At 35.9% G+C, this 23,727-nt stretch overlaps 1 protein-coding gene across 1 annotated transcript in view; it reads left to right on the top strand.

Moving 5' to 3' along the window:
* Positions 1 to 23,061, top strand: part of LOC117109506 (protein APCDD1-like) — a 33,337-nt gene extending 10,276 nt beyond the window's left edge. The window contains exons 3-4 of the mRNA XM_033251877.1: positions 8,423 to 8,987; positions 19,956 to 23,061. Coding sequence (XP_033107768.1) covers positions 8,423 to 8,987; positions 19,956 to 20,708 — 1,318 coding nt within the window. The 3' untranslated portion in view covers positions 20,709 to 23,061. The remainder of the gene's footprint in view (positions 1 to 8,422; positions 8,988 to 19,955) is intronic.
* Positions 23,062 to 23,727: the final 666 nt, after the last annotated feature.

Raw genomic sequence — 23,727 nt, 5'->3', positions numbered from 1 at the left:
TGAAAAATGAGCCACTGCCTTCTGACAGGATGTGATTAAAAGTCGGATTAACACTATTTCCCCATATCCAAGATACCTTCATTTGCATACTGTTTGTGCTGTTGCATTTATTTACAATATATTATACAAAAAAATCATGACGATTAGAAACGGTTGAGAGAATGTAGGTTAAGATTAATCCATCAATTTACGAGGGATATATCTAGTCATAAAAACGTCCGGTGTATGTAATAATATTGCACTCTATAGTATCTAACAAGATAAATGTTACCTAATGATAAAATTGATGACATTAAACCTCTATATTATACCTCACTTCCCATTGAATTTGAACTCAACGATTACGTCATAATTACTGGTGCCCTCAGACCACTGAATTTCATACACGGACAAAATCCCTGCCCTGGCGGCCGAATTCTCTATTAGGGTCAGGGATCCGAATTCACGAGAGGATGAAATCTCTATGACACTAGGGCCTATCATTTTTGAATTTTTTTGACCTGTTTTTTTTTTAAATACACGAATCGATTTATAAGCCCTAACCGGTGAGATACATTTTTTTTAAGAACCAGTAAAATTTTGCCAAGGCTCAGTGTTCTTACGAATTTTTTTCAAGCTCACAATTATTTTACATATGCCTACTTTGCAAACATAGAAAATAATTATTGTACGCCAGTATCACTGTACTGGAATGTAGGTAAAAGTGTCCCCGGAAAAAATGGCCCCAGAAAAAAAGGCCCCAGAAAAAAATGGCCCCAGATAAAAGGCCTGGTGAAAATGATCCCAAAAAAGACAGGTGGTACACCTACTGTACTGTATTATATGGGGTATTACATAGTCACACCGTGGAGGAATAGCACATAAGGTACAGATATAATTTTTTTGGTTGTTCTAGCTTTTTAAAATAAAAATCTCATTGACATTTTACCTCAGCCTCAATTTGTTCTTAATTTTTAAGCAATTTCAGCCTCCCTGTTCTTATTAAAAAAAAGTGTAAGGCCTATGAATATTCCTTGATAAATGCCCGTTCGTCTAAAACCAAGCCAAGTGCCAAGGGTAGGCCTAGTGTTATGACAGGCAGCAAGGCTGCATTTGTCAGACCACTATGAAAAATTCAAGACGGATGTTTAGGAACGAGTTTAGGAAATGCGTTGGGAATAAAAGTTTCAGTTTAGTCTCTATAGACATGTCGGGTTACTATAATTTCTCGACCTTTTGGCACTCATAGCAAAACCAAGTTGTGCGTAAAAAATGGACAAATATAGACTTGAATACAGTATGCATATAGACGCAAGTACATCTTAGTTTATATGGTGACATCATTGGAAAGTGTAGCAATATTTAAATTAGAAATAAGGATCAGCCCTCTTTATATAATATTGGGAGACTACCCCGATACATTATAGAATTTGGCCCGTGCCCGAGACTACAAAAAAGTTTCCCCCAGCGAGACTGTTGAAAATTGCTGAACTGGAGACTGGAAAAAGCTACTCCAGAAGCGATGGATGCTACTCTAGGACTTCATAGCTAAATTAGACTTAAGACAATTGGTCTAATTATCCCGTATCTATCCGCACCAGTTTGTATTTATTTATTTGTTTATCAATTACGTTGCATAAAACAAAATTTCACAAATAGCAACTTTTAATATATTTTTCTGCAACTGCAACACGCTTGAGACAAACGGCCTTCCGTATATCAGAGTGCTTCTGCATTATCACCTCCCCTTTCTGACAGACTAATTAAGTTTAGGTTTTAAAAATAGACGTTTAATTTCCAGAACCGTCATTTAGGTCAGAAACACAGGTGAAATTAACCCTCGCTGCATTGCTTGTTCTTTCTACGTCTATCCACAAATTGACTGAGTGATAAACGTCACATTTTATCCTAAGTTCGCATAGACAAGTAAACCAAGAAACCTATAAATCCATAATTTTTTTTTATTGGGACAGACCGATGTCATCAATCATCCTTGTGATATATTATTATACACTTCCATACATTGCCGTATAACTTGTTTCCCCTTCCCAATGGGCAATCAAGAAAGAGATAAAACAACATTGTAGGAAGTAGACGATGTAGCCCAACACAAAGTTTTAACAAGGACAAACCAGTGTGATTCGAATTGTTATTTTTAGAAAATTAAGAGAATTTAAAGCCAGTTTTTACAATTAAATGGAAGTAAATATCCTCTTCTGTTGCGTTTCCCTATTGTCGAAAGCCCCCGGCAAGAACACAGATTCATTTTGAATGAAATTTTGGTGAATAGGCCTACGTTGATAGTGATGGATATATACAGGGTTCACGACCCAACTTAAACATTCATGGTTGTGGCCGAGATACGAACATGTATAGATATGGCACTCAATAGACCCTATAAATGACCATAATAAGCCCATTTAAAAATACTATTACCATTTATCCTGAAAAATCACCTTGATCTCAAAATGTAGGGAAACTGTCCCCCATATTATTCTTTAGGGGGAGATGTCATTCGTCCCTCCTATGATCAACGCCCATAAACCTTGGAGCATCAGACTTCTCATACTAAAATGGATAAACTATACACTGTAAGCCAAATTGATGCAACATTCGAATACAACAACGATTGTATGTTACAATGAAATGCTTATAACTACAGGTTGACACATTTCCCCCAAACATCAACATTCGCACAAACTCAGTAGGCCTAGTTATTTCCATTAAAGCCAACAACGCGTTCAATGCATGTTTGTAGAATATGTTGAGTACCAAAATAGACTCTAAGAATGGGTAAATACATCCTCTCGTCAAGTGGAGCCAGAAATAATGAAATCCGATGAATGCTGCAATAGTTAATTCATTATTTACGAATCGATTATTGAGGTAATACGATAACTGGGGTTCAATACTAATAAACAAATCAATTTTCCTTACTTTCTTTAAGTAATTAGCAAGTGTATTCATCTTAAAGGATAATATGTATTATTAGTTCATTTCCAATAACATCGGGTATCATACTTCAGGTAAACATACTTTATGACGTAAGCAGTCGGTTGAACTGTGCAACAAGAGGAAACCCGAGTGCGGTTGCTTTGAAACGGCTCATCGAAACAGATATATTGTTCATACATCTGTCGATGAAAGAGCGATCTTAAAGGGACTGAGCTTATACTCATGTTCATTGCTTTAGGCCTATTGATAATCGGTGATCATCATCCCATAGAAGAGGTTGAAATGCGAGCGTGTTGATTGAAATTATTCACTGTTAGTTCGAAATCTGTTTAATACTCGGTAGTTGGCCCTATTTATTAACTTCAATAGTTGGAGCAATGTTGGGGTGAAGTTCAGTTGCCGTCTCTCCAACTTAACTAATAACTATGTTTATATTTAATATATTTGATATTAATATTAGGAATATTATTATAATTATAATTAAGCCTGGTGTTAAGCCTACTTGATATTATTCTTAATCAAATTTACCAGTATCACTTCACTTATTTAATTTTATGACCAAAATCTGTACATTAGGTTATATACACCTTAAAATATTCATGAAAAAAATTGTGTGATGTTTGATTTGATAAGTTTTGAAACCCCTGTCAATACTATACCGTATATACTTTCAAAATGTTATATATTTGGTGAACTTTGAGTCTGACACAAATTCCACCAGCAGTTTATTGTATCCATGTTCTGTGGTTTTCCGATAAGACTTCGCAGCACAAATGTCATATTTTATTATTATCCAGGCAATGTCTTTCTGCTATCATCACGTACAGAATTTATTTGCCGTGGAGATATAGTTTGGATTAGGATTATCAAGCGCGAACACCTTAACTACGAACAATCTCAAAACTTCGGGGTTTCGTTGCAATTTACAGCGCAATTCCTGCTTTTTTTTAAAAACCTGTTTAATGTATATTTTTATGTTTATTTTTGTATTTTAATTGTAGTTTGCAATGATTAACTAGGCCTATACTTTAATTACATTTTCTGATAATGTATTTATTGTTTCCTGTTTCCTGTGGTTTTAGATTTTTAATTTTTGCTTCATCAAATTATTGTAAATTTAGCCATTTTTAAACCTGTAATTTTTCTTGGTTGGTGAAGATTTTACGATTGGGCTCCATCGGAAATGTGCCACCCAAATTCCAGCTTAAATTTTGCTTTCACATTGCAATTTACACGCGTTGATGGCGCGCGCGCATGGAACATTGTTTACGCTCATCAACTACTCTAGTGTGAACCAACTTTGATTATATTTATTTCTGTAGTGTTTCAAACATCGTATCAATTTAATTAAACTTCTTGGAGCCAGTATAAAACTAAAAATGCAACTCGGGCCTATAGGCCATAGGCAATATCAAAGAAGGAAAATTAAACATAATTTTATCAATATAAAATTAACAAAGTAAACGAGAAGCAACACAAATATCATCAAGGGTACAATTCATACAATCATATCATGCATCTCTAAATAATCTTTCGATTTTAAATAATTTTTCTTTGCCAAAATAAAACAATTATGTTTATATTGATGAAATTAAATTAAACAATCAAATCTTACACGTAGCCATATTATTGAGTCATAAGGTATAAGGATTAGCCTAAGTCCAGCATCTAAATACGATAATTAAATAATGAATGCTAAATTAACATGTATCAAAAACGGAGGAAAACAAATTTGAAAGTTCAGGTTAGGCCTATACTGATTTAAATATTTAAATAAGATGGGACTGCACGCTGGTGCTGTATGCCGTCGGTGTTCACAATCAATTTCAATCTTTTCTGCATGACGTCAACATTTAACCTCCTCCTCCTCCTTTTGATAGTAATTACAAATCTGTAGGAGTTGGGATTCTGAACTTTGCAATGGCCGGGAAGACGTCACGATAGCTATATAGCCAAGGTACTTAGAACACGTTCGTAGATTCGTCAAGCATCGCGGGCGAAATGAAGCCCGGCAGCCGTCTGTCATCGAACGATTGTCTCAATCAGCGCTGCCTAGAACCAGCGTGTAAAAGATACTATCCATTACAGCACCAATTGAATAAAAGGTTCCGACAAAATTAAATATCGTTGGTCACAACAGCTTCGCCCATTAAACACACCGATAAGAATCTAAATATGTAACATATATTTTTCATCGTTATAGGATGGCCCGTCCTCAGTGTCAAGAACATCAGATGTTAAATTTTTACCCATGTTGAAAGTCAATTGGCAGCCCTATTTAATGACGTCATTAAACAAGTTATTCATATATATGCCATGCAAATCGTGAGTCAACAGAGAGAAAAGTACATATTGAATTTACATTTGTGTTGTAATATAAGAAATAATAAATAGAATTCCATTGAGATGAAAGAAAACTAAAATTTAAATCATTAGTATGAGGGCTTAATTACATTGATTCCAGAGCTTTAAAGTCAAAAGAAGCACATTCAGACACAACCAGACCACGACGAACAAACGAGGATACGGCAACACAAGGCCAAGGCCGCAGCTCGATGTGTGGGTTAGTTCGGTACAGTAATGCAATTGATTAGATAATTGTAATTATATCTGTTAGTGTGGTTTTTAAGTGAGTCTAGCCTCTGGTCTAGCCAATAGCTGAGTTACATATAAGATCTCTGTTGTTGGGTTGGTGGAACATGACATGTGCCTATGAAAAAGAGAAACACGACCAATTTTACCCAGTCTATAGCAAACTATATTATGACGAATGAAATGATTTGAAGAGCATAGGTCCACTGTTGATACTGTGTGTTGGATTTAGGGGAAGGGGTGGGGAAGGGGTAGAGTACAGCTGCTATTTGGATTATTCGGACGGCTGAATTACCTGAGCCCGTCAACGTCACACTGCGTGGCGGACGTGCAATGTCCCATCGGACAGCAGTGTTATCAAGGTCTATATTACATATGTTCTAATTTTTTTAGGTGGTCGTGGGGTTTCTGTGTTGACTTCCCCTTATACTCACGTAATAGATTACTTTCTACAGTCGAAACACCGATCTGAACTACTTGAACAACCCTTGAGATATTTCGCTTGGGAAATTGTAAATTCTTGATTACGTTATTATTTAATATAGATTTCAAACAGAAGTTTATTCGTTCAGATGAACAAGGGCAGATGTGTCATCGTATACGACCCAATTTCAGAACGACGGTGAAGTAATTCGGATATCTCGATTGACAGATCCACCGACCTTAGTGTTCCTTGTAGAACGTCCAAAAGCCACGTAGAGTTGATCTGTACGATTCATTGTCACATGTATGTTCATTACTGTACTCCCTCCATCCAAACAAAACAATTTCAGATGATGTCACGTTAAGAACATTTGGGCGCGCACCGGTTCACAGTGACGAAGATAATTTTTCTGAATCGCAACACAGTTGCCGTCTTGGCAGAGTGCTGCGAATTGATGACGTTACACGGCCGCACAAGTCGACCACACTCGCAAATTTCTGTTTCGTTAATTCATAGTTTCATAGTACAACCTTGCCAAAAATATGAAATGCATAATATGAATAAATTTCGATAGGTTTTGATTTGTGCCAGTTCATAAATGTCGACTGCATCTGTTCTATTTATGATCATTCCCTATGGTCGAGCTTAAAGACGTGTCGCCTTGAACCGTATCGACCCCGTAAGTACGGTCAATTGACCATTAAGTAGTGTAATCCTGAGGTTGTGAGATCTACAAAATTCACTAATTTGTCCTAAAATTATAAAATTAATTATCGTCTCGTTTTTTATATTCAAGAGTATAAACATGTTACCAGTAGGCTATATAAGCGACATCTATCTGTTCGTGATGTAATAACCGATTTAATTTGTTTCACGTTACTACATGTTGTTCCAAGAGGTAAGAATGACAGAATAGGCACAAGCGACAGTCGAAGATAGACTATTGATAAGAACAGTATTGTTGGACTTCGTTTATTAATGATGTATCGATAGCTCGCAGATGGGCCTAATTTCTGAAGAAAAATCTGACAAACTTCTTCAGACATTCAATAAACAATGAATTGCTCATTTATAAGCATTAAAACCTCATTTACACAACCGAAACCGAATTTTCGTATCGGAAATCTTCCCAAACCGATCAGAAAATCCGAATCAATATGTAAGAATAGGGACGCTGGTGTTCAGCGCATCCGAAACGTGGTCCGAATCCCAGTTCGGATCAGATGTGAATGCAGCTTAAATAAGTTGTCTAGTTCGCACGAGACCCGGATCAAAACAGTCCAGTTTTGCAATGTTAGGACGCAGACTTTTTACTACGAAAACTATTACATTTATATTCAACCAATAAAATGCTCTACAAAAATAGGAACGGTATAAATTATCAAGCTGTTAATTGTCCAGGAAATAATTTTCTTCTTCGAATTTTCAATATTGAAAGCTAATTAATAAGTTTAATTTTTAAAGTATAACCAAATATATTCTTAAGTTTATAAGTTTAAGAAGGACAATATTAATTGATAGAAAGTTAATTCCATAGATGTAACGTGAATAATATTTCGCACTTGTGTTACCATATTATTTACCGTACTAGTGAATAACAGCTATTTTGTAGCCCGACTGAGGCTACTTACAATGATTAAATGTACACGCAATTTCTCGTGCGTTATTGTTGTATGCGTTTGTGCTGAAATTTCTAAAAGTTCCTCTACTTGCAGGTTCTTTAAAAGCTGTTAGGTTCATATTTGTTTGAATCAAGGTGATTAACAGATATTTCTGAAATTTGGCTCCATAAGTGTTGTAGAAATTTGTGTCGCACCATAATTTTCGGCGGCTTTCAGTTAATGCATTAATATAATATTCAGCTTCGACCTACCCATGACAAACTGAAAACAAATTAGTATTTTGGCACGTTGGTTGAAAGCCCCGAGGCGTGGTGGAACTTATGTATCAAGGTATAGAAACAAAACGGGACTGACATAAGAAAGTCACGTTTCAGGCAACCGCTTTATCGGACCCTCTGTGGCGATACGACAATTCACAGCTATGTCGACGACATCGCCTGCACTTTCCCTTACCCGCAATTGAAACTATGTTTGCATTGTCTGATCATCGTCTGCAACATCCAAATAATAGTGATCTGATAGATTTAAAATATTTGTAATAAAAATGATGGAAATGATGACACCTATACGTGTCTGCATCTTTTCATCCTCATTTATAGACTCTATTCTTATCGGTATAATCTGTGCAGGCATGCCTTTCATAGTTAAATTACTTCGGTTGTACATTCATTTCGAATGATTTAGTGTCGAATCACAAATATTAAAACTATAACATGAATAACTGTTTAATAAATAACTGCATGAATACATAAATAGATGGATGAATGGAAGAGCAAATGGATACATGAATATTGAGAGAATGAATGAATGAATTTATTTACTAATTAAATAATGTCACATCTCTTTACAGTTGCGAAGTAAGACCAGGCCCAGAGTTCATCATAAGGCGTTACAAGTTCCATTCCGATAACTCGTATATGCTTCATCAGTTCTACTACAAAGATAGTTCCTGTACCAAACCAACGCACACACTTCGAGTGCGCGGAAAGATATCGCACGTTCAAGATCAATACGAAATCACATCTTCAGCGCCTCAAGGTGCTACGCGGTCGTCCTACGAAATAGACAAAATAGTTCTTGTGGCGTACGACACTGATACGAGTATGAAGTTGATGGAGGGTATCAACGAAACTTGTCCGGGTTACTTCCGTGAGAGTGAGGCGATGAAGTTGTTCAAGAGGTATGTCTTGTTCGACTGGACACAGGATGACGTGATCATTATATGCACTGAGGGTCTTGCTATTTCCATTCATGAACTGGAGGTACTTAAGCAGGAGGTTCATCGAGTGTACAATGAACACACGAAAGAGTTCACATTGCGGCAAGAACTATTTCTCGGAGATATTTCGACTGATAGACGCGAACGAATTTACTATGAACCAAAGGCATACCAGACGCCTCTCGTGCGATACCAGGTAAGTTAACTCACTCTGTTTAAAAAAAAATTACTATCTGTATATATGACTGATGCCATAGCTATTTTAACGTAGATTACCCAAGGTTAGGATAGACTGTTGGGATATCATCGACCAGTGATGGAACGCGTCGGGTGCGTTTAACGCTGCGTCGAGTGCGTAAGTGTGACCACGTAGCGCTCGGGGCTATTGTGGGTACACGATCCAAGAAACGAAGATGAGACGATTTTGATGGAATTATATAATTGGTACTGAAACGTAAGATCTGGTAAATGAATACTCGACACGGAAGCTTGGTATTGGCACTTAAACGATTGTTAATAGCCTATGGTTATGAATAGGTTTCTTTTGAAGAAAAAGCGGTTATAGAAGAGATACTCATTATGACTTCACAATGCATCGTCAGCACAATCGCGGTAAAATAGTTCCATAAAAGTTCCATTATAAAGTAGCATAATCTGATCAACCATCAATCATCAATGACTAGTTCTATTCTTTGAAGTGAAGCGCCCTATAATTATCGGCATTTTAAATTTGAGGAAAAATCCCGTTTATAAAAGCATTGGCTGGTTGTGAATAGAGCAATTAAAATAGACTGGCAAACGAGCCCCGGGGCCGCATACCTGGGAGGTAGACCCACGGTATCAATCTTCTTGGTATTTAGGTGAAATCGTAGTGTCATATCGTTAGGGCCTACGTTTAATAAAACATTTTTAAAAAATTTAACATTGACGTCCCGAGAAATTGTGGATTTGATGTACGGGAAATGAAGATGGAAACAGAGGGGTTTTCTTACGTTGACATTAAATTGAAATTCTCTAAATTCACCGGAACCTTAATGTTAGCATCATGTGATTTCAAAGCTGTTCTACCATGATATGATTTTTTGACATGTCTGATATAAAACATTGCAATTGCTGGAGATTTCGCAGATTCCGAGAAAACTTTTGTCAAAAAACAGGCTATGAATAATAGCCACATTTCCACCGCATCAACTGCCAAATGTAACCCCCAAAGCCTAACGAGTAGCAGGCTACGATTCATTATGAATTACTATCGTCTGCTTTCTGCGAACATGCGGATGCGGATGTGCAGACGACACGTTCACCTGTGGACAAACAGAATCCATCCCGTGAATGGCAGTGAGTCATAGGTAGGCCTACATGTTCTTTTCGGGTTTACATACCCGTTTGCATATATTTTGAGTCCTATATAAAACAGAAACATAGAAGTCAAGAGGAGTCTAAAATATCCGACAGCGGGTTTGGGCAAGGGAGCCACCTCTAGCGCCTCAGTCCAATGTGTCCTGTGTAAAACTCCGATCTGGTGTGGGTTAAGGAGAGATTTTATGGTTCAGGATAAAAATAGTAGTTTTAGAAAACAATATTAGGAATTACAATCTCAATAAATGGTTAGACCGACACAAACGTATGTTTAAAATCTGATAATCTCAAATTTTCGAAAGTGTTTCCATGACGGGGATGAGGACCAGTGGCGTATCTAGGGGAGGGCACCAGTCTCCTCCCACCCAAAAAAAAAAAAAAATTACGTTCAATTTAAAAATCACCTAAAATCACCATATTTTAGGGATAAAATGTAGATGGAAGAGTTCATAGATCGAAGGTCCAATGGGACAACCCCTCCTGCAAACCTTAACAATCATACAAGTACATTATATAACTATAACTTATGCTACATCGACTAAACTGGGATTATAACTGGGGTTTTTGAGTACGCAACCTTGTGTGAAACTCAACTTGAGTTGGTCCACCGTCGACCGACGAGAGTGTGGACCACGTGAACGGTGGCGGGTTGTACGCGACCGAAGCTGTCAACTTGTTTGCGAGAAAAGATTTTGCTCCATATTGACTTTTAAGTTTATTGCTTGGGGTTGTATACTTTAAATTTTTTTAATTCTTATTTTGAGGCCTATATCATTTTTTTTTTAAATTCAAATCTAGAAATCCTTGTGCCTAAAACGTAACACGCCAATTTATTTCGATTACCAGATCATAATGCTCAATATTATCAAATACAGGTCGCCGTATCTACACAATCCTGTATTTTGTAATATTATATAGTATCAGTATACAAAATGAGTAATATAAAATGTAGTACTAATTTCTGTAAAACCAGGACTCAAGGTCAATTCATGTCACCCATAACAAATTAATAAATAAATAAATTACGACATAAAACCGGAATGAATTAAGTGAACGTGTGATTAGTTTGTAATGAAGTTGGTTCCCAACACATTCTTTTCATTACCACGTGAATTATCATTTAACCATAAATACCACATATCAAACGATGTTAATGATGATTTTAAAAACGTTTTGAATATAACTGGTATGAGAGTGTGTCGTGGAGCAAACGAGGCCCATATGCCACCCGACGCCACCGTAAACTAAGGCATATGTTTTCTCTGTTTGGGGGTAATTTGGTGGAAAATCACACCAAATTGTCCGTGGGATTCGATTATTAATATCCGGGTCAGGCGTGAACTGAACGCTCATCTTTCGTGGTCCAAACTTCATCGCAGTTTTATTCGGATGTAATGTGTCGGTGTTCGAATCATTTAATTACCGACCCAACCGCTTTTATCATTTGACACTTCTCCTTTTCGGGGTTCAAATCCACAGAAGTAATGCAACACTAACTATTCCGTTTCTTGTTGATGACACGTTCCTTTTTCCTTTGATGCATGGAATGTAACTAATTAAACGAATGAACCGGTATGTGATTACCAGATATTGGTAACGATATTTGGGACGATTGGTTGAAAATTTATGCGTGTGTGCATATTCGTAAATTAACACAAAATGTGCTTACAGCCTGGCTCCGAAGGAACTGATTTTTCGGAGACAGGCCTATTATTTGACGAAAAAAATAATTATTACAAAATCTGTTTTTAAATAATTATTACAAAATCTGTATCTCATTACCGCTTCCGAGTTTTTCGTCAAATATGCTTTTTGTGTCGTAGAAAAAAAATCAGTTCTACAAAATATAAAAACTTTCTTTTCCTTCGAAGTCTGCCTGTAAGATACTGCACACCGTTACAAATTTGCCAGCAAAACTGAAAATCTCTTTTAAAGTAATAACAGGCCTACGGTGTGTACTGACGCATTTTAGTTAATTCTCAAGAAAGAAAGCAAGAAAAAAAATGTATTTCCAACCGGCGTCCCGCGGACGTAAAGTTATGAATCGCAAAAATAATAAAGATGGTGAAACACCATCAGTTCATTTAAAGATTAAATCTTTAACTATTTTTAGAATATCTAAATTTTAATCAAAATACTACACTGCAACATCATAAGAATTTTCGATAGAATGACATTCTCATGGGTCAACTTATACCGTAATCATTTTTGCAAAGCTGTCAAAAATTGAGGTTCTATTTTGGGCCTCCATCCTTGATCCTGGTGCAACCAACTCAGGTTACCGATGCAGGGCCTACGGCGGTACGCCTATCTGCCCGATCAGTCAACTTTGATACAATATTGGTTCATATTATTAAACTCAAATTAACCAGGTGTATATAATACTACCCGGGAATTAACGAAAACGGTTTGTAGATGAGTGGTGGCTTCTCTCCTTCTTTGGAGTTCTGTAAGAGGGCTGGTCGAGTTTCACACTTCACTATAGACCATGCTACAGGGCATAACCTCTCCGTCGAGCTGAGATGTTTGATATTTTCTGTCGTAGGCATAATTGCTTGCCTTTCTATCCCAAACGTCAAACAAAGTGCAAATTTTATCAGCTCTGTTGGGGAATAACAAGTTGTGCTCTAATACATAGTACGAACATAGGCATACATCCAATGCCCAGCGTAGCCAGAATATTTCTGTGGGGGTGGGGGAAACGTGGGTCCGTGATATTATGTGGGGAGGCTAAAATCTGGGGGTCCTGGCCCCCTCTGGCCACATGGCTACGCCACTGCCAATGCCACAACTTCCAAGGTACCTATTTATACTCGTTGGTGGAGAGCCCACGATGTACCTAAAACACATTTTCCAGGTACAAGAGAAATGCACAGCGATTGAACGCCATCGCCACAGGATTAAAAGCCTGAACCGCGGCAACCGACAACCACATGTTCTGATTATTTCTTTCATATTTTGCTCAGCCTCAATTTGTTCTTATTTTGTTTTTTCAGCCTCAGTGTTCTTATAAAATGTGTTCTTATAAAAAAATGTATGTATTAAAATGCCACTCCGTGACTACTAATACCAGTGAGTGATAAGATATTCGTCACAATTTTGCGACAGAACCAATTTACCTTGATGGCAAACACAAAATCTTTAGGACATCCACCTATCTGAAATATATACAGTGGCCCAACACTCAAGGGCGAACTACGGGTCTATTTTCGTTTCCATTATGGTTTCAACATAAATTAGCGAACGATTGTATTGGGGTCACTTATTATTTCGCTACAAAGCATACATCCCCGGGGCATGTTTGGTCGTCCTTTGCTAGACGAAAGCAATCTGTAGGTCCTCTGTAACCGGGACAGTCATCATACAGAGGTCATAAGTCGAACACCTATAGGGGATTCGGGCGACACCTGATTCGGAATTGCGTGGGGCGGGCATTAGGTCACACTTGGGGGCAAAGTGAAACACAGAATAGCCAATATCAAAGAGAAGATTATTACAGGTGTGTTATAGGTATCGCGACTAGACGATCACCTGGTATACTAATGTTACTATGTCTACCTCCTTGGTGATATTCTTCGCCTATATCTAAAGAAATCCAGGGTCCGGTTTCGATTTGATATTATTGTCACTTTATTGTGATAATAATTATAATTGCATTCAGTGGGTACTTTTGGCTACGATAATACGCATTACACGCCGGTGAAGTTCAAAGTTAATCTGTCAAGGCGAGTATGATATAAGCTAGGCGACACGCGCAATATCAAATTAACGAAGTTTTGGAGGAGTAGAAATCAATGAGAAGTCACAAGTATATACATTCCATGCCGAGAATAAAGCACGATTTTTGTATCGGTTCTCGGTACAATTTCAGAGTTGTGCTCCCATCTTCTAGTCGCGCGTGGGTGCGGATTGGACATTCATTGGCGTCACATCATAAACCCACAAACCATCAGTTAAACCAAGATAGTATCGAAGATCTGCTGTCCCTGGCAAATAATCGAATTATTTGGAATACTATTTGCAGAAACGCTATGCTGTATACCCTAAATGACAACAATTAATAGCAAATGATTAAACAGGTAGAAGGTAATTGATGTCGTCCTCTTCTGACTGGGTTGGACGTCGCATTTGGAAAGTATATGGGAGTGGTCTCAGGGGGTATCTGGTACTCAAGATTTCGAAGTTGTATTTGTAGGAACGGCCTAATTAGCGTAAATGTGTAAAGTTTGTCAGCGTTAGGACGGTTCTCCGAACATTCTGGTTAGTTGGTTTGAATTTGTTCTTCATCATTTAGTTTTACACCAATTATTTATTCGCCTCATTAAGTGGTACACTTAAGTGTACATGTAACCTAAATAAAGCACAGTAAGGGGTCTATGCTTGTAGCTATAAACAAACAAAAGTAAGTTAAACCAACTAATTGAAAAAGAACTGAGTTACGATAACATCCGAAAGCTTGAGGGCAGCAACACTGTGAATTTTATTTCTTTGTTACGGTCATGTGGTGGGCAGAGGCGGGCTCAACATGAATAAAACATCGCACATTTTTGTTGACATTAAAGAATAATTTTGCTTACGTAAGTATACGCATGATGGTCGCCGTTCCCACGTCAAGTTAAGTTTTATATTTTGCCTACCCTGGATTTTATTTTCTCCTGAGAGGTTCTATTAGAACGGTTACTTGGTTAGTGTTGCGATTAATCCAAAGTGCTACGTCCACGCCTCATAATTGAATAGGCTGCGTGGTTGTTGCTAATTGAAGCGCGTGGTCACGGGCTGATAACTTGACTTGGCTTTAGTGATTTGCGTCTTCGAATATGACGATAAACATAAGGTTTTTAATATCGTGTTTTTGAATTTGAATTGCCTATGTAGTGATAACTACTTTTGGCCCGTAACATATTGATGACAATTAAACGTATTGCTGCATTTGCATTGATAAAATTTGTGAATTTATCAGTACGTATTTGTTGAAGAAATGGCGTCCTCGTAATTAAGGTGGCTGTAGAAATTTCTCTTCGATTTATTTTAACATTTCATCCACGTTTAACACTACTTATTCTTCAATTGAGAAAAGCTTGAAGTGAATATAGCTTAATAAAGTAGCAAGTAGGCTTGCTACAAGCAGCGTTTGACGACGTGCGGAAAGAAATGTCTCGAAGCAAGCGAACCCCAGAGTAACTTTGCAACCAACTCAATAATTTTAAAAACTTTGAAAACTATAATAGGCTCACAATCTAAATAATTTTGGATTTTTATTTTGTTTTCTTTAGATTTTGGAACATATTTTCATTCTTTTTTTTCTAATTTTATTTATGCAAGCCTTGTGTTTCATTTCCTTATCTAATTTTCAATTTTCATTTCAAATTAAGCATTTCATCTGTATGTAGGCCTATATATGTGACAATAAATAAATTAATTTTTTTCACTTTTCTATTCTTGGTCCCCATTTGCCTAAATTAGATCTGTAATTTCTCTTTAAAGGTGTTTTTTTTTTAATGTTGCTATTTTACTCCGTTTTTTACAACATTAGGCCTATGTTGTTTTTGTTTTTATCGAAGTCAAGTAAAGTCATTCGTTATTATTTCAACAGCAAAATGAATCATCCGCCCACTCTGCCTGCCTATGTCGACATCGCTATGATTACTATGACGTCATAAGCAGTTTATGCCTATAATCAAAGTTGTATTGTTTTCGTAGTGAGTTGAGTTATTATTTTTTTGTTATCCCAAATCAATTAAGTTATAAGTGACTGCAAACGAAACTTCAAAGAATGCATGTTCTTAATCTTGAAACCCACAAACCTTTCATAGGGGTTTACCGGTATTCTTATTCGATAAAATGAAATAAAGTACATTGGCATTATACCTCTTAATAAATCTGCTAATGTAGAGGAATTCGGACAATGAGCGACGTTTCCGCATCTTAATGGAACCCAACCATAGTATAAGATACGCCTTATAAATAGGCCAACTTCTCCCGCTTAATCAAAAGTGCAAGAAACAATTTTCACGTCCATGTTATGACATATCAGTGCGTTGTCTATTTTAGATTGGTCGAGTGTGATGTAAAATAAATATAGAACAAAGTGTTATTTCAGTTACGAGTAAATAGCATTGGCCATCACTTTGCACAACGTTAAAGTGGCAGTTCCCTAAAGTGTTTACGTAATGCTATTTTGTGAACTCAAAATCTTCATCCAGACGCTATGGAAAAAAAATATATTTTTTTTATATAGGCCTAATGTATTAAAGCGGTCGTTCGATTAATAAGTCTTGATATCAAGGTCCTCTAGGTTTTTACTGTATTCAAAGTGAACATAATCTATTTATTTGAAATAGTTTAATTTAGAATGAAGGTTATCACGTTGTCACACTCTATCTGTTTTCTGTCATCTAACCTTGTCTAGTTAGTCTCTGAAGAGCCATCATCTGTCACATCCATTTATTGAACATCAATCATAATTCATTTGTCATATGACATCATACTGCGCGCTTTCCAATTCACTGCTTGTGACCGAAGAAACTACACGGCGCATGCGTCTGCCATCGATTAGTTTTATAAGTATTCACATTGCTTCTATTACTTCGAAAAGTTCTATATTTAAAAACGAAAAAACCCCAGAAATTATAGATTATTTTATTTAAAAAAAAAAGAAGAAAAAAAAACCTCTCATCGAAAGGTAGTTCCAGACTTCATAAATATAATGATATAGGCATGTATATAGGTAAAAAATCATATATAAATATGTAGGTATAACATAATCATAGAAATATATATATATATATATATATATATATATATATATATATATATATATTTTATATAATATATATTTGGCCTATATATACATATATATATATATTGTAAATGTGTACTGTATATGAGTACAATAGTGCAATATTTAGTATTTACACAACAGTTGGGTAAATAAATAATAATAGAATTCTATTGTAAGCATGGCAAATTTCAGTTTGTACGTCTTCTATTACCTCTTAGCAAGTACCTTGGTAATTTACGAAAGTGCAGCGGAATGCATCAGCTGTTTGCCTATCAATATCAAAGAGCTACCGCCTGAAGTGGGTCAGAGGTTACATCTTAAAACCTGCCTAAAACATGAACTGGTACACCTTGGGATCATAGGCCACTGGCCTCGACACAGGCTTCCATCACTCCTTAGAGAGAGGTACATCGAAAAAGCGTGTGTCAACACCACGGAACACAAGCTTCGATGTAAGGCTGGGTTGTTTGCTGCTACTGGTCTCTGAGGGCAAAACTCTCTTCAGGCCGTAGGAATTAAGAGGATACCAGAATTGTCAATCAAAAAGAGTCACTGGTCCTCTGGGACTATTTTATGCTTCCGATTGAGCCCATCGATTTTGGCGATGATCTTTAATCTTTTCCGACAACTTTTATTTCAAGAAAATATTAGTACACTTATCCTGTGCCAGTTCATCAAACATAAGCTTATTCAATTATTTAATGAAAACTACTCCGAAAGGCTTTGATAAAAGTGTAGATACAGGTCAAGTAATAGAATTGGACTTTGGTGGAGAAGGACGAGTTCAAAAACAATGGCAACGCCTTTCTTGCTTATGCTATTAAGTAAACCCTGCAAAAAAACCTCGTCCTTTGGATGTGACTTAGCCTAAAAGAACTCTGTGTACTATTTTGAGAAAAGTAGAAAACAGTCTCAAGATGAACTCACCAGACGCAGCTCTGTGGCCACTGTGGGTCACCAGTGACCTAATTCGTATTTCCGTGTTGATTTCAACAATTACCTTGCATTTATAATTTACATTTTGACTGATAAAAGTGTAGATAAAAAATGTTGAATGATCCAAAAAAAATGTATAGCATCTATACCTATTTATAAATAAATTATATCTGAATGTCAGTATAAAAAAAAGTGTAGTTTCCACATTCCACACTCAGGTAAAATTAGTAGGCAATATCCATGACGTCACTCGTTGAACAAACCGAAAGTTTTTTCTTAGTCGCGAATGACTGAATCACTTAATTAATGCTCGTTTTTAAATAGTGAAACGAGTGGTTTAGAATAGTCCGATGAAAAAATTTTAATCACTATTTTATTATTAATGAGTAAACTTTATTGAATACTCGAAGTATATCATTACTTTCGGTGACATTATTCCTAGTGTTTGGTGCGTTGACGTCAGCTCAACTTATCTGTCTTAAAACACATTATATATCTGTCAGTTCAGACCGAGCTCGTGTAACTAAGGTTCAGTTCGTAGTTATTAACGGAAACGCAACGTCCTTTCCTTCAGCCTCTGTGAGAACTTGTCTCTTGTAAAGGTTGCATAAATGTATTATCATTAGGTAAATAAACGGTATGACTATAATTTTGTATTTAAGGACTTGGTTTCTGATAGACAGGTATCTCACAGTATGATTATCTTAATATCATTAGAAAAACCAAATAAAATGATCTTAGCTCATGAGTTCATTTCCAACCAGATTTGACGATTCTATAGAAAGGTGTAAAGGAATATACATACAGTACACCAAAAGGGAAGACGGTTAAGCAAAGAATTCCCAGATGTAGAGCCACACGACTGAACAACCAATAATATCGGAATCGTATAGTGCTGTTAAAATATATGAAATTCTTCTTACATCACCGCTAATTAGAACATGCCATGTATTGGCACAACTCATTGGACGCCCTCTCAGCGTCCGGAAAGACCAATTAGTTCTTAAACACACATGCTTCATTTTCAGCTGTGAGTTGCACCTTAGCGGTGTTTTTAATAATGTGTTACCTTCTGTGAACCAAAAATAGCCATATCTAGATGACTGGGATATAAACTGTTGAAAACAGCAAACGCAAGTTGTATATTATTTGGTCGAAAGGTCAGGTGACTTTGACAGAAGGAAATGAAAACCGTATTGAAGACGGGGTGCAAATTGCCTCCCATCACCATATTCAAACATCGCATTAGGGTGCAGCAGTTACGCTCTGCGGGTCAGCATCATCTTTTCTAACCAATCAGATCATATGTCCACAGGCTATACCTTTAGTATTAAATAAAGTTGATTACTGAACGTTTTAATGAAATTGACCGCCTGTAGAGGTGGGAATTCGAACTTCATTCAATGCCCTAATTTGAACCTCCTGAGAAACGCAAAAGAGTGACTGTGCAACGGTGTTTCAGAACCTGATAGGTGATACGCAATTTAAAAACATTAAAACAACGAAATCCAACGGCGATGATCTCTCTTTAACGCCTTTGTCCACCTGATAAACACCGATGGTGTGTAGGTCAAACCCTTAAATCAACTTACGTTCTTCATGGTAAAACTAGATTCGTTTGACAAATCTCTCGCAACATTTTTTTTTAAATCTTGCTCCATCCACTGCTAGGGAACCAGGTTCTTTGACCCGTACAGTCGTTTACTTGCAAGAAATACAAGAATAGGGTCACTTAACTTTGAAAAATATTAATACTAATTTTTGTATTTCAACTTCATTTGTTTATATTAAGTTTAAATACAAAATATTTTTACCACGCTATGAATCTTCAGTAGGACATCCAGTGTAAAATTAAATTTCTCTTTCTAAACAGTATACATATATACATATATTTGTTCAGCTCTGCCTTTATTTCGTTAACTTTCACTTGACATTTCATTACCATGGTTGTATATTAACATTTGTGGCGAATAACTTATACAACTTTAAACTTAAAATATTCCAGCTTTGACATTTACTTTTCAGTTCTTTAAGTTGATTCTTTGTTCTAATTAATATTCAATAATGTTTTCCATTTATATTTTTCAGGCAAACGATACTATCAGCAATCAAATTCAATCTGCAGACGACTTCCACCCACCGATCCTCGCCCCGGAAAAGACTTTACCAGTAAGCCTGGAAGGAGAATGGGTTAGCATACGATGCGAAGTAAAAGGCAGTTTCTTCATGACACGACACATATCATACTTTGGAAATAAGACGTGGAACGCTGGTATCAAGTATTTTGTAGATCCAAATTGTCGACGACCAGCCTACTCAATCACAAAACGGGGAAGCCATAGCGACGGCGTTCAGTCCAGTATAGTTGATGGTGGAACCAATTTCAACTTGAAAACCGAACAGGTGGTAATCAAACCTTTGAGCCTAGCTTCTGCGCAAAAGTTAAACTCTGACGGTGATTGTGGTCGACCGGGATCATGGCACGTGGACACAGAGCAAGACGTCACGTATACTAACGGCTGCAAGACGTTAGGCCTGATAATGTCAACGACAGAGTACCAACTCTATCAAATGAAGTACAACACAGCAGGTAAACTCCTGCTTTACGATGGCCAGTTGCCAACTAGCGGCCAATACCCTGATCAGCCAGAACTACGGCCAACGTCATACAGTGATCCACTAATCCACTGCGCAGGAATAAATCCAATATTGGAGCCTCCAATGAGCCAAAACGTTATCCAGAATACGCCCCCACAGCCTGAAAACAGTGCAAACTCACATTCGCTACATCGTATTCTTTTAGTGGCATCACTAATTGTACTTAGATATACACTATTCTAGAATATTATAATATATTAACATGACTTTAGTAAACTGCAGAGGTTTCGGGTTGCTGACAATGCATTCAACCACCACTTGGATTATAGCCACAGGGATCGATATCTAATAGATTTATTTATTATATTTTTAAAAATACGCAGAAGGAATTGATCTTGATTGATGCAGTCACATAAATATTGGATTATAATGTTCTCAAATTTGTTTCGATTATCAGACTTTCATATTGAAATACCGGTATTCAAACAAAAATGCAATAGGACTACATAGACAATCACTATTATATGGATATTGATCTATCTATATTTATGTATGTAACATGATGTATTAAAAGCATAATTTATGAACGTATCATATATAATTTGCATAGTTTGCAGGTAATGTTTGAACAAAATGAAGGAAACAGCGTAATGCATGTTACAAAGTACAGTATAGGCCCCATCAGACGGTATGGAAATAATTCAAGTCACTAGATATGAGCAAGGCATAACAGAAACAGAGAAACGAAGCAGAAGTCAAAAGAATTTCCATAAATCATTACTTATTTCACTTTTGAATGTTAGATTTTATATCTTCTTGAAATAGCCACACCGTTTGATTGCCTCCCGAGGGTTAATTACTCATTAATTTTGTATTTATTTTTGTCTTGCATTTACATTTTGCAGCAGTATTCTGAAGGTTTGTAAACTAAGATTTTGCGCTTGTTGTGGCGAGAACCTTGGCAGTAGAAAATAAAAACACACCTTACCTCAAATAACCGATCGAACGGAATCTGCTATGCTAAAACGATTTTGCGCATGCTCATCAAATACATTCCTTTAAATAAAGAAATGAAAATATAGAAATTTCTGGTCGGTCGATCGACCGATCGATCGGAGAATGGTTTAAACCAGGTAAATTGCAGATTCTACAGGGACCACGTGTGTCGGTGTTGAAGACAACGAGTTATATTTGTGCACAAGATCAAAATTATATTTTCTAATGGGCTTACAGAATATAATTAAATTAAAATTATTATTAAAATTGAATATAGAGATACCTTGTAATTTGTTCATTTAAATATGTAAATAGCTGTAATATAATGTCTATAGATTCGGAAATCGTTTTGTACATTACATTTTATGATTATTAACGGTGAAGAAAGTTAGCTGATGAGCTAAGTATAAATCGTTATTTTTCAAGTTCTATTTCATTATATTTCTTTGATGAATTAATATTTTTACCAAAATTCGTTATATAGTAATATTATTAATTCATCAGTGTTTTTATATTATTATATTCAGGCATTTTGTTCATAACGAAACCAAACTCGATACTAGTTAGTGTTGACCTGGTAAATTGTGTTTACAAATTTCGAAATGTATAATTTGTGCTGTTCGGATCCTCTTAATCATAAACGCACACACACAGATACCGTAACATTCAAGGGATTTGTCTAATTATACTTCGTTTTTCAAACTCAAGCCAGTTCAAATGTAGAAAGCACTGGGCCAGCTCTGATTGGCCAATTTCTCATAAATTATATAAAAAAAAAAACTTTGAAAAGAAAAAGTTTTGATTATTTCAATTTGAAAGGTTGTTTGATGATGTTTTACAATGAATACTTTTAACGGAAGTGTACAAGTTGATTTTGCTAAGTTTAATTCAGTCAATTTTTTTTTAACGAGATTATATATTTATAGAATATTTAGATTTTCATCGAGTTAATATCATGTTTGGTACATACATTTTTGTTATAATGTGCCGCGGTTGAAGTGGTATTGCTCAGAAAAACAAACGTTTCGTCAAGAAGATGTAAAATGTTGGTACTTCGATATGATTATATTTATTTATTCGACTTTACCTCCAATAGAACGGAAACTTGCCATGGATAATTTAAAATAACTACTTTATCTCATCAACTTACGTTAATAAAAGTTATTTTATATATATATTTCTAACGAGGGCGTTTTGGAGCTTGAAACATATTATAAGTTGTTGGTTGTCCTTGTGTTTGGTAGTACGACAAAGACAATTCTGGCATTTTGCAAGAATTTGTACAATTGTGCCCTGTGTTAGTTGAACTGACGGACCTTTATCTGTTTAAAAAGGGACAACGTTAACCGATATAAACTTTGAAATATATAGCTAAAAAGCAGCATTTTTAAAGTTATTAGTGTAAATTAATTTGCTTATATCAATGTTTTACGAAAACACTGCCACTGATAGGTGGAGTTAAGCTACATGTAGATAAAGAATTGCACATTTTTACTAAGATTTAAGTATGTAGGTGTATTTGAAATAAAAATTTATGATATATACCTTTGGATGTACATTTTAAATACGGCATCGAATAAAATTATCTGATACAAATATAGTTTTGAGTTATTTATTGATAAAATAAGATAAGATAAGATAACTTTATTGTTCCACAAGGTAAATTCTTCTGCTCGTCATCACATATTTTATTAAAAAATGTAAAACAAATATAAAAACATACAAAACAGTCACTATAGAAAATATAACAATTTACAAGTAAAATACAATGACTACCATCGATAAAATAATTGAATTACAATTATGATTATTTTTATTATTCTTATTATTATTATTATTATTATTATTATTAGTATTAGTATTATTACTATTATTATTATTATTATCATCGTAATTAATACAGTTAAAATTATTATTGATATTATTATATTGATAATGAATTATCTTCTAAACCTCTTGTTGAACTGGGTGATGCCGGAGGGGATAAATGACTTCGCATAACGGTTTGTTTTTGCTCTGAGTAGCCTCATTCTACCACTTGGATTAAGTTGGTTAATAATAGCATAATAGAGTGGATGAGAGGTATCTAACTCAATACGATGGAAGGTTTTCTGAAGATGTTCTAGATACACATCACTAATGGAGGGCAACTGTAGACCAACCATTTTACAAGCCTGGCGGATCAATACGTCCTTTATCCACTCCGGCAGCATTTACCAGCCCAACAAGCAAGGCAATATGTCCAAACACTACAAACAACAGATCT

Source organism: Anneissia japonica, unplaced genomic scaffold (genome assembly GCF_011630105.1).
Source record: "Anneissia japonica isolate Jap-2015-1 unplaced genomic scaffold, ASM1163010v1 scaffold3867_len840240_cov202, whole genome shotgun sequence".
Classification (NCBI taxonomy): domain Eukaryota; kingdom Metazoa; phylum Echinodermata; class Crinoidea; order Comatulida; family Comatulidae; genus Anneissia; species Anneissia japonica.
This window is presented reverse-complemented; position numbering and strand designations above follow the sequence as displayed.